Source organism: Talpa occidentalis, unplaced genomic scaffold (assembly GCF_014898055.3).
Source record: "Talpa occidentalis isolate TD23 unplaced genomic scaffold, MPIMG_talOcc4v2.1 talOcc4.12, whole genome shotgun sequence".
Taxonomy (NCBI): Eukaryota; Metazoa; Chordata; class Mammalia; order Eulipotyphla; family Talpidae; genus Talpa; species Talpa occidentalis.
Genome location: NW_023601212.1, coordinates 52,906,288 through 52,919,199, shown reverse-complemented (window position 1 = coordinate 52,919,199; position 12,912 = coordinate 52,906,288). Strand labels below are relative to the sequence as shown.

The following is a 12,912-nucleotide window of genomic DNA, read 5'->3' as shown; positions in this document are numbered from 1 at the left end:
TTCTGGTCATATTTGTCCCTTTCTCTCATGGCTTCCTTTCCTTTGTCCTCAAGAGTGCTCAGAGAAGGAGGAAAGCAACCTGGGATGGGGCGAAGAGCTGCCTTGGGGGGCCTCCCTGGTGAGCGCTGGGTTGCGAAGCTGTCCGCAGCCTCTGCAGTGCCCTTTCAATTCCCGGCAGCTGGGCGAGGGTCCCACATGGCGCGCAGACCTCTCCTGCCGCCCGCTGCTCCCCTCAGCAGTGTGCTTCATCAGTCTGCCTGCTCTGCTCCCCGCTCTGGCTCTGGTGAATTCTCTCACCTTCCCGTACTTCTGACTGTACCCACTGCTTGTATAAATAAATAAATAAATCTTTAAAAAAAAAAAAAAAAAAGAGCTGCCTTAGTATCCAGAGGAATCCCGGCACTCAGTACTGCTCAATAATAACTTTGAATTAATTGTAACATTTTCTATATGGACACATATTTACAAACTTTTGACTATATTACTATATACTATGTGCTTAGCACTGATACAGATTTTCTATTCATTGTTGTTGTTGTTGTTGTTTTAAAGATTTATTTATTTATATAAGAACAGGGTACTTCAGTCAGTCTGCCAGATTTTTTGTTCTATAGACACATTCTGGAAATCACCAAGAAGTCTCCCTTTATCTGCCCTTCTGACCCCCATGTTGCCACCAGCCACTCCACCCACTTCAGCATCTCTGCTGGGTGATACATAGATCCAAAAAGCTACCTTTTGATTTTAGGGCCTCTGGTTTTGTAGTCTGTCAACCTACCTAAGCTTGAGCCATTTTTCCAGAATCCCCTCCCCTGTTTGTTCCAGGCTGGGTTGGTTACAAGGAAATTTGCATGAGAATCTGAAGGGGAAAGTGAAGCAGCATCCTAAGCACACTCTCAAAGTGTGGGGTGCCAGGTGCACTGCACCTCCTGCACTCTGTGACTGGCCCACTGGATCACTTCCTCAGCCTTGAACAGCCAACAGCCTGACAGATCCCTGAGATTCACTCAGTGTGAAGGGCACCGGCCTTAACAATTAGTCCTCAGTGCTGCCATATTGACCAGAAGTCGCCTTGCCCCTGAGCAAAGCTAGGAGGCAGCAGCCTTCACAGACTTCATTACTACACATGTATAAGGTCTAATTTTTGATTTAAAAATCATTTTTATTTAAAAATTTTATTTAAAAATGAATTTCATGAGCCACCCCTGATACAAGGGATGAAGGTGTAGGCCTTAAAACACAGATACAGCTGAGGGGAGTGACTTTTGTGAGCTGGTTTTGGCCACTTGTAGTTTAATGTGGAGTAGTGCATCAGCCTCATTTATCTGTCACTTGACTAGTCTAATGCAACTCAGAGGACAGAGTTCCAAGTATCAGGTAATAGCCGACTGTATAACACAGGCCTGGCAAGGAGCAAAATGCAAAAACTGCAAGGCACGGCCTGAGCATTGGGTTTATTGCAGGGGGGTATTTGGAATAGGAGTTTTTCTGGGTGTACTGAGGGGAGAGGCGGTTCATTCCTCATCATGAAGCATGCTGTTGTGATGAGGTCTTCCGCATATCATCTGTTCCCCAGTAAAGCAATTCTGTGCGCAGTGGCAGTAAATGCTTGCTGATAGCGCCCCCAGTGGGGAGAAGGCGTTACACCAGGTGACAGCGCTGCTCCGCAAAAATAACTCCTTTCTCAAGTTCACTGTAACACCAGAAAAATCAAATCTCTCTGGCCTTGTGGATGACAATAACTCACATTGCTTCTTGCAACTGAGAGATCTGATGGGGTGGAGATTTTATGTGGATGTAAGTTAGAAAAACAAAGCTTAATTCTGCTTTCTGAAAGCCATCTGCTTTGCTTAATTAAAATTTTAATTTTAGATTTTTCCACACATAATCATTGTAGGAAATAAGCTAAAATAGATAAGCACAAAAAAAAAAATTAGACGTCATTGGCAATCCCATAACCTGGAAGTGACATCGTCATCACTGAGGTATAGAAAGACCAGGCACCAAAGCTACATGTTGTTCATTAAAACATGAACAAACCAGCATAAAGAGGTGAAAAATGCTTTGGCTGGAAGTCAGAAATCTGGATTCTCGTTCCAGTTCTCCTTTGATTTTCTGGAAGTCATACTACTTGTCTGAAAAAACGTGAGTGGAACACTTAATTTTCTGTGAAAATGAAAATTAAAAGCATGAATATTATTGCACAGAAGTGAGCATATTTAGCTCTCGTGTGTGTGTGTGTGTGTGTGTGTGTGTGATATTGGAACACTTGGAGAGCACCATGGAGCTTCGTGCTCAGAGGGAAGGGATTCAAAGGGGAAACTGGAGTGATACTTGTGACATGGATCAGGGCGGAGAGGAGCTGAGGGACTTTTCTTGGTTTTTGGCTCTGCTCTGGGAGAAACATGAGGTCCATTTGTGCTCTAAATATCCACAGGCCTCAAAGGGAGCTGCTTTGGTCATGCTAACATTCCCCTCATTCTCTGAGGCTGGGTCCAAGTAACGAGGGGGGCGGCAGAGCTTTCCTAACCTCTATGCTTCTCTCCTGGGCTGTTCCTGGCAGCTCTGAGCGAGCGGTCAGAGCAGGAGAAAGAACAGCAGAGCGGACCAACCGCAGTGATGAGGTCGGAAATAGGACATGTGAGGTCAAGTAGCTCCTCTTAGGGCCCCACCTGCAATCTTCAGGACCCCATTGGACCAGGCACCAAAGCCGTATGTTGTTCATTAAAACATGAACATCCTGGTCTCAGGACTTTGAAGAGAGGAAATGTCCTTCAGAAACCAGACACCGCCCACAGGTAGCTGCAGAGGAAGCCAAAGGTGGTGAATGATTAGCCGACCTGGCGGACAGTGCCAGAGTCTGTGGACCCCGAGTACCTGGAAAGATGTTTCATGAAAGCAACTGAGCTTGAACATGGGAGTCTATGGAACCCCTTCATAGCATGGCTGCTCCATGGTGACACTCCTCTCAGACCTGCACCCCCAAAATATAGCCCACATTCAAAAGGAGCCCCCGGCTCATCCGCTGCAACTTGTCTGGAAAAAATGCCAAAGTGAGTCTTCGAAAAAGCCTTCAAGAATTTAGTCAACATGAATTTACACACTGCTGTGAATTCTACTAAGTATAACAGAACTCATAGAGAAGTATGTGTTAATTCTTACTCTCAAAGAGCTTGCGTTTGAGTTGAAGGCATGCGCCACTATATACACACTCACACATGCACACACACATTCAAGTTTTCTATCCATTGAAATCAAACAATACATATGTAATTTAAAATTTTTAACTGCAACTTTAAAAACCATAAACAGTGAAATTCATCATGATACTATATTCAATCCAGTAAATTGAAAATACTATTTCAACTTGTAATGATTATAAAAATAATAAATGAAATATTTTAGGTCCCTTATGTTAAACTAAGTCTTCAAACTCCAGCATATATTATACACCTGCAGCACATCTCAATTCAAACATGCCAAATGACAAGCACTCAGTGGCCTCTTGTCAGGGGCGCCCATTTTGGATGGAGAGATTTACAGTGTAGGGTAACATGTTGCGTGAAATATGGGTTTTAACGTTTTAGAAAAAATAGCAGTTCATGGAGGAAGTAGAAGTTTGATTAGAAAAGGCATTTAGAGAGCCAGACTCTAAACTCTTAATGGCTAAGGGGTTTTAGTGTGGTGCTTTCTTAAAGGATCTTTTAATTGATCTCCTTTCTGCTTGGGACAGTCAGTAACAACATCATCATTATAATCATCATCATGACCATCATCATCAAAAATGGATTGTATGGGCTTCCCTGGTGGTTCAGGAGTTAAAGTCTCAAGCTATCAAGCTATCCGCCAGCCACTGTGGCATGAGTTCGATCCCTGGCCAGGGAGCTGACCCATATGGCGCAGCCTGCTGCTCCCCTCAGCAGTATATTTCAGTAGATTCACCTGTTCTGCACCCCACTCTGTCTCTGATGAATCCTCTCACCCCCACACTTTTGGCCTATACCCCAGTTCTTGTATGCATAAATAAATAAAAATAAATATTTTTAAAAAATGGATTGCAACTCACCTGGGTGTATGGGAGAAATAGACCACAGGAAGAAAACTGGGGATTGGGCAAGACATACAGAGTGGACCATGAAAATTGTTACAGGTCAAAGATGGCCCATCTGTTCTGGTACCTAACTTTAATCTTATTTCAAGCAAGGGGTACTAAGCCTTGGGGATTGTCACTGACTTACAAAACAAGGCTCGAAAGAGATAGAAAATAGCACTCTAATTTCTTAATTTTAAAAGACATATGTATTTTATTTTTCCTGGCATATCAGCTCATAATTTTTCTCTTCAAAATTTTCTCTGAGCTTTATACCTCATTCTATAATGATAACTTAGGCTTCACAGTTTATAGAATTGATTTGTAGTACTTTTCAACTATCAAATTTCCAATCGCAAATTTCCTTTTTTTTTTTTTTAAGATTTGTTTTTATTTATTTATGCATACAGGAACTGGGGTGTAGATCAGAGGTGGGGGAGATGAGAGGATTCACCAGAGACAGGGTAGAGGGTAGAACAGGTGAATTGACTGAAATACACTGCTGAGGGGAGCAGTGGGCTAGACAGGAGAGGTCTGCTGTACCATATGGATTAGCTCCCTGGCTGGGATTGAACACAGGCTGCAGAGGTGACCGCACTGAGACTTAACCTCTAGGCTACCAGGGAGGCCCTGCAAATTTCCTTTTCTTCTGAAAGCTTTGGCAAGGGGAAACATGGGCTCACCTATCATACTCATTTTTGCCTTATGACTACACTCTGAACTCATACCCATGACGGAGGGGCTCAAGTACCCCAGGTCTGCTTTTCCATTGATCATTTATCTTCTCAACCAGAATCTCTATCCCCTAACTAGAAGTTAACCTTTGCTCCCTTTTGTTCAGGATTCTGAATTCTGCAATTTGGGGACTCTGTATTTCAAAATTCTCTGCGTAGCCACAGATCTTTGACCACTAAAGTCTCTCGCTTCTCTCCTACAATGGAGAGTGGTGCTGGGTATTGCCAGGATGCCCAGCACCACACTGCCTAGCCTTTCAGTGACCACACTTGGGCAGTGGAAAGTGTAGAAGTTACAATGCCTCAAGGCATGGTTCATAGCAACCTCCCTCCTATTCCCCACCCTTTGTTTTTTCCATAACTGATGGTTGAATACAGAGGACTGAGAGGCCCCAGAGGAGGAAAACAGACAAGATGGGAGGAGTCTGGCTTCTGAGAGACCAGGGATAAGGCCTAGTAGCTAGGAGTGCTGGCTGTTGACTTGATGTGTGTGGAGGAATAACCTCTTGTCAAGTTAAGTCAATAAGATTCAGCATTTATTTGTCTTAACATATTATTTTTTAAAAAGATTTATTTATTTATTTATACAAGCACTGGGTACAGTCAGAAGTGCAGGAGGGTGAGAGAACTCACCAGAGCCAGAGCGGGGAACAGAACAGGCAGACCGACGAAGTACACTGCTGAGGGCAGCAGCAGGCAGCAGGAGAGGTCTGCGCGCCATGTGGGACCCTCGCCTGGCGGCCGGGGATGGAACCAGCGCTGCAGAGGCTGCGGGCAGCTTCGCAACCCAGTACTCAACCGCTGCACCACCAGGGAGTCCCTAGCATTTATCTGTTTTAATTAATTAATACACATTGAATAATATACAGTCTACCAAGCCCCCCAAAAAGCCAGTGGGAACTCAAGTAAATTCAACCCGTCTGTCAACTTTGCTGTTACAAGTTACCTGAAGGATGAAGTTTATAACTTCTATCCAACCCCTCCTCTGCCTTCAGCATCTCAAAGTCTAGAACAGTCAGAAACAAAGTCCAAGGTCACTGTTTCTGGGGCCCAAGAAACTTAGTTCACAAAGGCTGCCTGATGATGACACACAGAGAGCACAAGGACTTGAAAGTCCTGAAGCTTCCTGTTATCCTCAGATTCTCTTTTTTTTGGAAGCAGGCTTCCAGAAACAGGGCCACATCTTAATGAGTACATTGTTTCTGGTCACTGACCACGACTGGGTAAACCTTCTCCAAAAAGCCACCTGTTTTAGTTTTCTATTGTTGTGTGACAAAGTAACCTAAACTAGGAGCTTAAGCAACACATGTTATCTCAGAGGTTCCATGGGTCAGGAATCCAATACAGTTAACTGAGTCCTCTGCTCAGAATCTCACCAAGCTTACACAGAGATACTGGCCCAGGCTGTGATTCTCATCTCAGGCTCTGGATCTTTTTTCACTTATAATGATGTATCTATAAGCCAAGAAAGCCAAAGATGGCCAGTAGTCATCAGAAACCAGGAGAGCATGGGATAGATTGTCCTGGAGAACCTCAAGAAGGATGCAGCAGTATTGCCCACATGTTGATTTTTGACTTTTGGCACCCAGAACTGTGAGAGTAAATTTCCATTGTGTTCAAGACAACAAAGTTGTGGTCATTTATATGGCAGCCTGGGAAAACAATATGGGTGGTGCCACGGTACTATCAGCTTGAGCTAAGCCCAGAGGTAAGAGAGCAAAAGTGCTAAGCGCATTTTGTTCATTCTTCTGCTGGGGCTCCTCATTGACCAAGCCCTCTACAAGCCAGAGGATAAGAGAATTCAGTGGTGTTCAGCAGACCACCTCTGTCTCCTGGGGGAGAGAATAGGGAGGAGGCAAATGACGGATTTGGAGGGGCAAACTGAATATAGACGGCACACCTCTTTGTAGGGTACCCCTAAATCCTGATTGCCTGGAGGAGTTTGATTTTTTTTTTTTAAAGATTTTATTTATTTTATATAAGAACTGGGGTACAGGTCACAAGTGCGGGAGGGTGAGAGAATTCACCAGAGCCAGAGCAGGGAGCAGAACAGGCAGACAGACCAAGGACGCTGCTGGGGGGAGCAGCAGGCGAGGCAGGAGAGGTCTGCTGCACCATGTGGGGTTCTCCCTGGCCGGTGGGGAATTGAACCGGCGCTGCAGAGGCTGCTGCAGACAGCTTCGCAGTGCGGCGCTCAACCGCTGTGCCACCAGGGAGGCCCCTGGAGGAGTTTGATTTTCACCTGTTGTCCAAGTGCAAGAATTAATTTTGCCATTTTCACTCTCAGGTGCCCATGTTTGAATGATAAATTATATGGCCACATTAGTTATAGGTTAAAATTCAAATGAATCATTATTTACACGGAAATAGAATTTGCTTTAGGGTGTGTTGAGTGAGGTGATTCATCACACTCTCTTCTAATTGCTCTGTAGGCCTGACCAGTCTTAACAGGTGTGAGGAGGAAACATAGGAGCTCCTGAAGTTAACAAGAACACACCTGTCTCCAAAACCTAGGTCATTCATCCTGTATGTTTTACATTTAGCTTTTTTCAGTTCATCCTGGAGATCATTCTTGTCAAGACATACAGATCATTTTCGTTTGCTTGTTTTAACTCCTGCATAGTATTCTATAATTCAATAATTACTCCTCTATCAGGTGAATATTGATTTTTTAGTTTCCTATGGAAACAATGTGTCTGTAACTATTTTTGTACATGCTCTTTGTGTGGATGTGTGAGTAATTCTAGCATCTTGTTTAATAGCATCTTGTTACTAATACTATTTATTTATTTATTTATTTTTAAGATTTATTTTATTTATTTATACAAGCACCGGGTACAGTCAGAAGCACGGGAGGGTGAGAGAATTTATCAGAACCAGAGAGGAGAACAGAACAGGCAGACTGACGAAATACACTGCTGAGGGGAGCAGCGGGCGCCGCAGGAGAGGTCTGCATGCCGTGGAACCCTCGCTGGCGGCCGGGGATCAAACCGTCGCTGCAGAGGCTGCAGGCAGCTTCGCAGCCCAGCGCTCAACCGCTGCGCCACCAGGGGAGGCCCACTAATACTATTTATTTTATAAAGAGTATTTTAATAAATTCCCTTTCTAGTCACAATGGAGTCTTGTCTGTCAGCTTACAGAATCAGAAGGCAGGCTAGGGAAAGGGGTTCCAGGTTAAGTATGAAAAAACAATTCCCAGAACTTCACAGCTGAAATGGGCTTATAAGGTTGAGACCTCTGCGGGCCCAGACCATGAGGGCAAAGTGGCTGGACAGTGAAGAACAGAGGTGAGGTTGTCATCTTTGCCACTGATTGTGCCACAGAATAGAAACTGAATGCACAGTTTCCTGACATTGCTCACGCCTGAATTGAAGTCTAATTGGTTACATGCCTATATTCTACCTAGCTCCAAGGCAGACCAGAGAAGGCAGGACAAACAATATGGAAACTGATCAACATATTGGAAAGGGGTTCAGATGTGGTTAAGTTCACATAACAAAAGTCCACTGCAAGCAGTGGGGACTGTTTGCTTGAAGAATATATGTACTAATGGGCTTCCCTGGTGGCAAAAGGGTTAAGACACAACCTTTGAAGCTATCCACAGCCACTGCAGCACAAGTTCGATCCCCGGCCAGGGAGCTACCCACATGGCACAGCAGACCTCTCCTGACTCGCCCTCTGCTCCCCCCAGCAGTGCATTTCATTCAGTCTGCCTATTCTGTTCCCCACTGTCTCCAGTGAATCCTTTAACCCCCCACACCTCTGGCCTGTACCCCAGCTCTTGTATGCATGGCATAAATAAATCTTTTAAAATATATATATACCTTTATATTTTCACACACTACCAAACTCACTTCAACATAGACCAGTTTGCAGAGCTGCCTACAGCTTATAATTCCCTAAATCTTTACTGGCAATGGATAATATAATTTCTTTAATATATTTGACAATTTTTGACAACCTGATAGTGATTTTAAAAAAGTCCTACTTTATCTAAATTTATTTATTTAAATTAGTTTTTTCTTGAATTTGGTTAGATTAGCACATTTTTCTTATGCTTTTTAGCATAATTTGTTCATCTCTGAGACAGCCATTTTTATTCTCTGCCAATTTTTTGTCGTTGGCTTCCTTTTTATTTGGTTGTCTGTTCATATTTAAACATGTCTATAGATTCTCAGCAGCATTTTTTTGGTCTGTTACATATGTTTAAAATATTCTTCATAGTGTCCCTTTCTTTTTTCCTTGTGTCTTTTAGTTATAGGAAGTCTAAATCGAAAGTCTAATTTTTCAGTGTTTTTTTCCTTCCTCAAGAAAGCTTTTTGTGTCTCCTGTTATAAAATATCTCCCTTTATTCCCGTCAAGCAACTTTTATGGTCTTATTATTCATGTCTAATTTTTCAATCTGGCTATAATTCTTTGTTTCTGTGTTGTGTGGGTTTCTTCCCAGCCATCTCCCCGCCCCCCCGCAGAAATGGAGAGCCACTTATTTCTCATATTAACTGAAGAGCCGAGCTTTACATGGGCAGTAAGTCCTCACATAACATTGGTAATAATATTTCACACGAAATGACATAGGAGAGCAGTCTTTGAACAACATTGTTTAGCTCCGTGTTGGTTGGGATTTTCTTTCAGCAACATGATAGGCAAAGATTAACCAAACATTGTTCAAGGACCTGCTGTATTTGACACTCACACTACATATTCCTGTTTCTGGAGTCTTTATTACATTACACTATGGATTTAGGGACCTCTGGTCCTGACTTTTTCTTACATCACAATTCTAATTATTGAGTATTTATAATGTGTATGAAAAACTGGTAGAGCAATATAGTTCTCATTTTTTTCTTCTAGAAAAATTGACTTAGGTTCTTCTCTCTATATTTTTTTCCAGATATGATTTAAAATGGGTTTGCTGAATTCCATTAAAATCATGTTAAGAATTTTTTGATCCAGAGTGTCTTCAATTTAAATAGGATTCTGTAAAGGTAGATATGTTATCCAGAAGATATGTTGAAGGAGTTATTATACTGGGAGAATTTCATTTATTATTAGAGATTTACTAAACAGTTCAGAATGGGGCAAATAGGACTTGAAGGAGCAGTGAGACAGAGTTTTCTGGATTTCTTCATCATTTACCACAACTGTATTCAAAAACGGTGATAGTAAAAAATAGAAAGGTAGAACAAAAATAATAGGAAAGAGTCCAGAAATGAGAGATACAAGAAGGATTAGAAACACTTAGGCATGCTTGGGAAATTTTTCTTAAGTTCCACTCTGGCCTGCACCCTGACAGGTAAGCCCCAGCCAGGGTTGTGCAGACCCATCGGCCTCTCCCCACCCAGGGAAGCCTGGGGTAGAGACAGCGGTAATACATGCCCACACCCCTTGGGAGGACTGAGGACAATTGCACGGTTATACTTATACCAACAGGGTCTCCTTGTGCCTGCCGTCTATTCATTTCCTTGTCTGGATTTCTGCGGAAAAGCCAGTGAGCCCACATGACAGAAGCAGAGGCCTGACTTCAGATAGGGACCAACTGAAGTCCCTGTCCCATGCTGACCAGCCCTGAGTCTTTGGGCAAACAAATCCACTGGGGTCTTAATTATGGCAACTTCTGGAAAGCCAACAGGGCATACCTTATGTAGGTAGAGTAAAAATGATGCACAGAGAGACCATTTTAAATAGGGCAGTGGAGTTTATGTTGCAGGTGAAGCAGGAAGAGAGTGGACCTGCTGCTTACATGGCTCAGACTTTGGACAGCGCTGCCTCCAGGAGAGTCCACTGAGCAGCTGGACTTTGCATTTAGAAGAGAGAGGAAAGGCAATCTCTGGAAGCAAACCAAGACTTTCTTAAACATCAGCTGTGCAGACAACAATGTTATATTCTTCTGGAATATGCAGAACCAATTAGGTAACTAGGAATCTAGGATATGGAAAATTCCCACTCTTAAGGAACCTGCTTTTAGCTGGTGGAGCAAAATCTCTCACAGGAAACAACATGGGAACAGGACAGAGGTTGATGAAGCAGCAGCACTGGCAACATAACAGCAGATTCACATCAGTCACTGAAGTGTCCCAAATAAAAGGAAAACAATGAGAATTTTCTGGAAAAGTTCTTGGGGGATGCTGTCATGCAGAAGATTTAAAACTGGGTATAAATTGACTTGCTGGAGTAAAAATGTGCAGGCGAAGACTTTTTCTAAATTACAGAGTATTATTTGGCAGCGGCACAAGAGGAGCTAGTAAATTGGTGGTGGGGCTGGTGGTAAATAAAGAAGCAGCTAAGTACTTTGTTTTGTCTGAATTAGAGGTCAGGAATGAGAAATATGGTGACGTTAATGAAAATTTGATTTAAGGAGACTTGAAAAAAATCTGTGATATGAAAGCACTAATTTTCGCTCTATGTGAAAAATTTGAAACAGTGCTAATCTACCCTAATTAAAAAATAGATGAGATTCTTAGCATTTCAACTTGGTTATTGGATAAGTGAATTGTGCCACATCTGCTTATGCTATTTTCAACATGGTAGTGTCACTTTGCTGGGCACCCAGAAATACCCACCACTGCAGTTTTGATTTGTGAGGAGTCTTTATTTCTCCATAAAAGCCCAGAGAAGCAGCTGGTGACAGCATGGCCTTCATTCCTGCTATGGTCTCCCTCTGTGCTTCTCTTCCCAACATGGTTCTTTCTTCCATTATTCATGTCACTGTCCCACTTGCTTATCCACAGAGTCCTGTCAGTGCCCGGTTTCCAGGTCCTTCACTCCCTTTCTCCTCAGCAACTACAGGCACCATCCTGTCCATAAATTTCACTCGGGACCAAAGAGGGTGCAAAGCCCTGGTGGGAGAGAACCCCCAGGGAGGAAGGCGGGGTGGACCATGCCCCAAGAACCCTAGGCCCTGTCTCAGCACTAGCTCTTTGAAAGAACGGGCACATGCTCATCCTTCTCTGGCGGCTCCACCTGCTGCAGCAACATATAGAGGGATCCTCCAGCACTCATGGAACATGGGGCATCTCGGGATCTTGTCAGCTTCGAGCTGGGTCTATAGCAATGATGCCAAAAGGAAGAGGCACCATAGATGCCCAGCAGGCACAGGGCGTTGATCACCACATGCCAGCAGAAGAAGGTGGTGACAAACATGACATCCCTGATGTCATCATCCTGCCACGGGTAGCCAGAGACCGGCCGAAACAGAATGAAGCCAGCTTGCATCAGCCAGGAGCCCATCATCAGGAATAGAAAGTTCTCGATGAGTGAGAGGTGAAAGGTCTCGGGAGCCCACAGCCCTGCAGTCAGCACGAGCATCAGCAGGAACACCACCAGGATGAGCAGCGTGTGCACCTGCAGCTCCACCTCCGCAGAGCCTTGGCTATGGGACACCAGCAGGAGCAGGAGCATGTAGAAGTTCAGGACCTGACTTGCTTTTTCTAGGACCACACACCTCTGACGCAGTAGGTTCTTGCTTATGATGTCTGCACAGCCATTGAGAGTGAGGAGGAGGAACATGGTGAGGTGCTGCCACTCTTGGGGGTACATAAATCTTGGTGGTGTCTCCTTGCTCAGTAGCACCATCCCATCATCAATGCAGAAGACCACATACACCGCTAAGATGGAGCCAGTCACCACCTTCAATAAACCTCTATGGGATATTTTCCACAGCCAGGCCCATCTTCCCTTATTCTTGGGAGGGCATGAAGGATACAGGAGAGAGTCCCTGACCATCATGCCATGAAAGACCACCATTGCCTGACAGAGTCCATAGCAGAAAAGATAGAGCCCCGGGTAGAAGTGACCATTGAATTTTTTCATGAAATGCAGTTCTGTCTGACCAAGAAGTGAAGAACAAAGCTCAGTCTGCTCTCTTCTCCCTTGAGGGCTTCTCAGTTCTTGGGTACACCAAGAGGGGTATCTTCTACCTACTTTTATCACCCACCTCTGCCCACTGCATTCTGACAGAATGGAAAGTTCTAGACAGGAGCCTACGCTTTGGGTATGGAAGGTCTCATTGTTCCATTCTTTTCTAGTACATGGGGAGCCAGCAGATGACTGCCAAAGAAAGAGGATGCATATTTCCAACCACACACCTGT

At 43.9% G+C, this 12,912-nt stretch overlaps 1 protein-coding gene across 1 annotated transcript; it reads right to left on the bottom strand.

Moving 5' to 3' along the window:
• Positions 1 to 11,733: 11,733 nt before the first annotated feature.
• Positions 11,734 to 12,633, bottom strand: LOC119240058 (transmembrane epididymal protein 1-like). The gene has a single exon (XM_037504420.1). The coding sequence runs from the start codon at positions 12,631 to 12,633 to the stop codon at positions 11,734 to 11,736; it is 900 nt and encodes a 299-aa protein (XP_037360317.1).
• Positions 12,634 to 12,912: the final 279 nt, after the last annotated feature.

What these genes read in the sequence shown, in the direction of transcription:
- LOC119240058 (XM_037504420.1), bottom strand. Translation starts at nt 12,633, where the DNA reads ATGAAAAAATTCAATGGTCACTTCTACCCGGGGCTCTATCTTTTCTGC.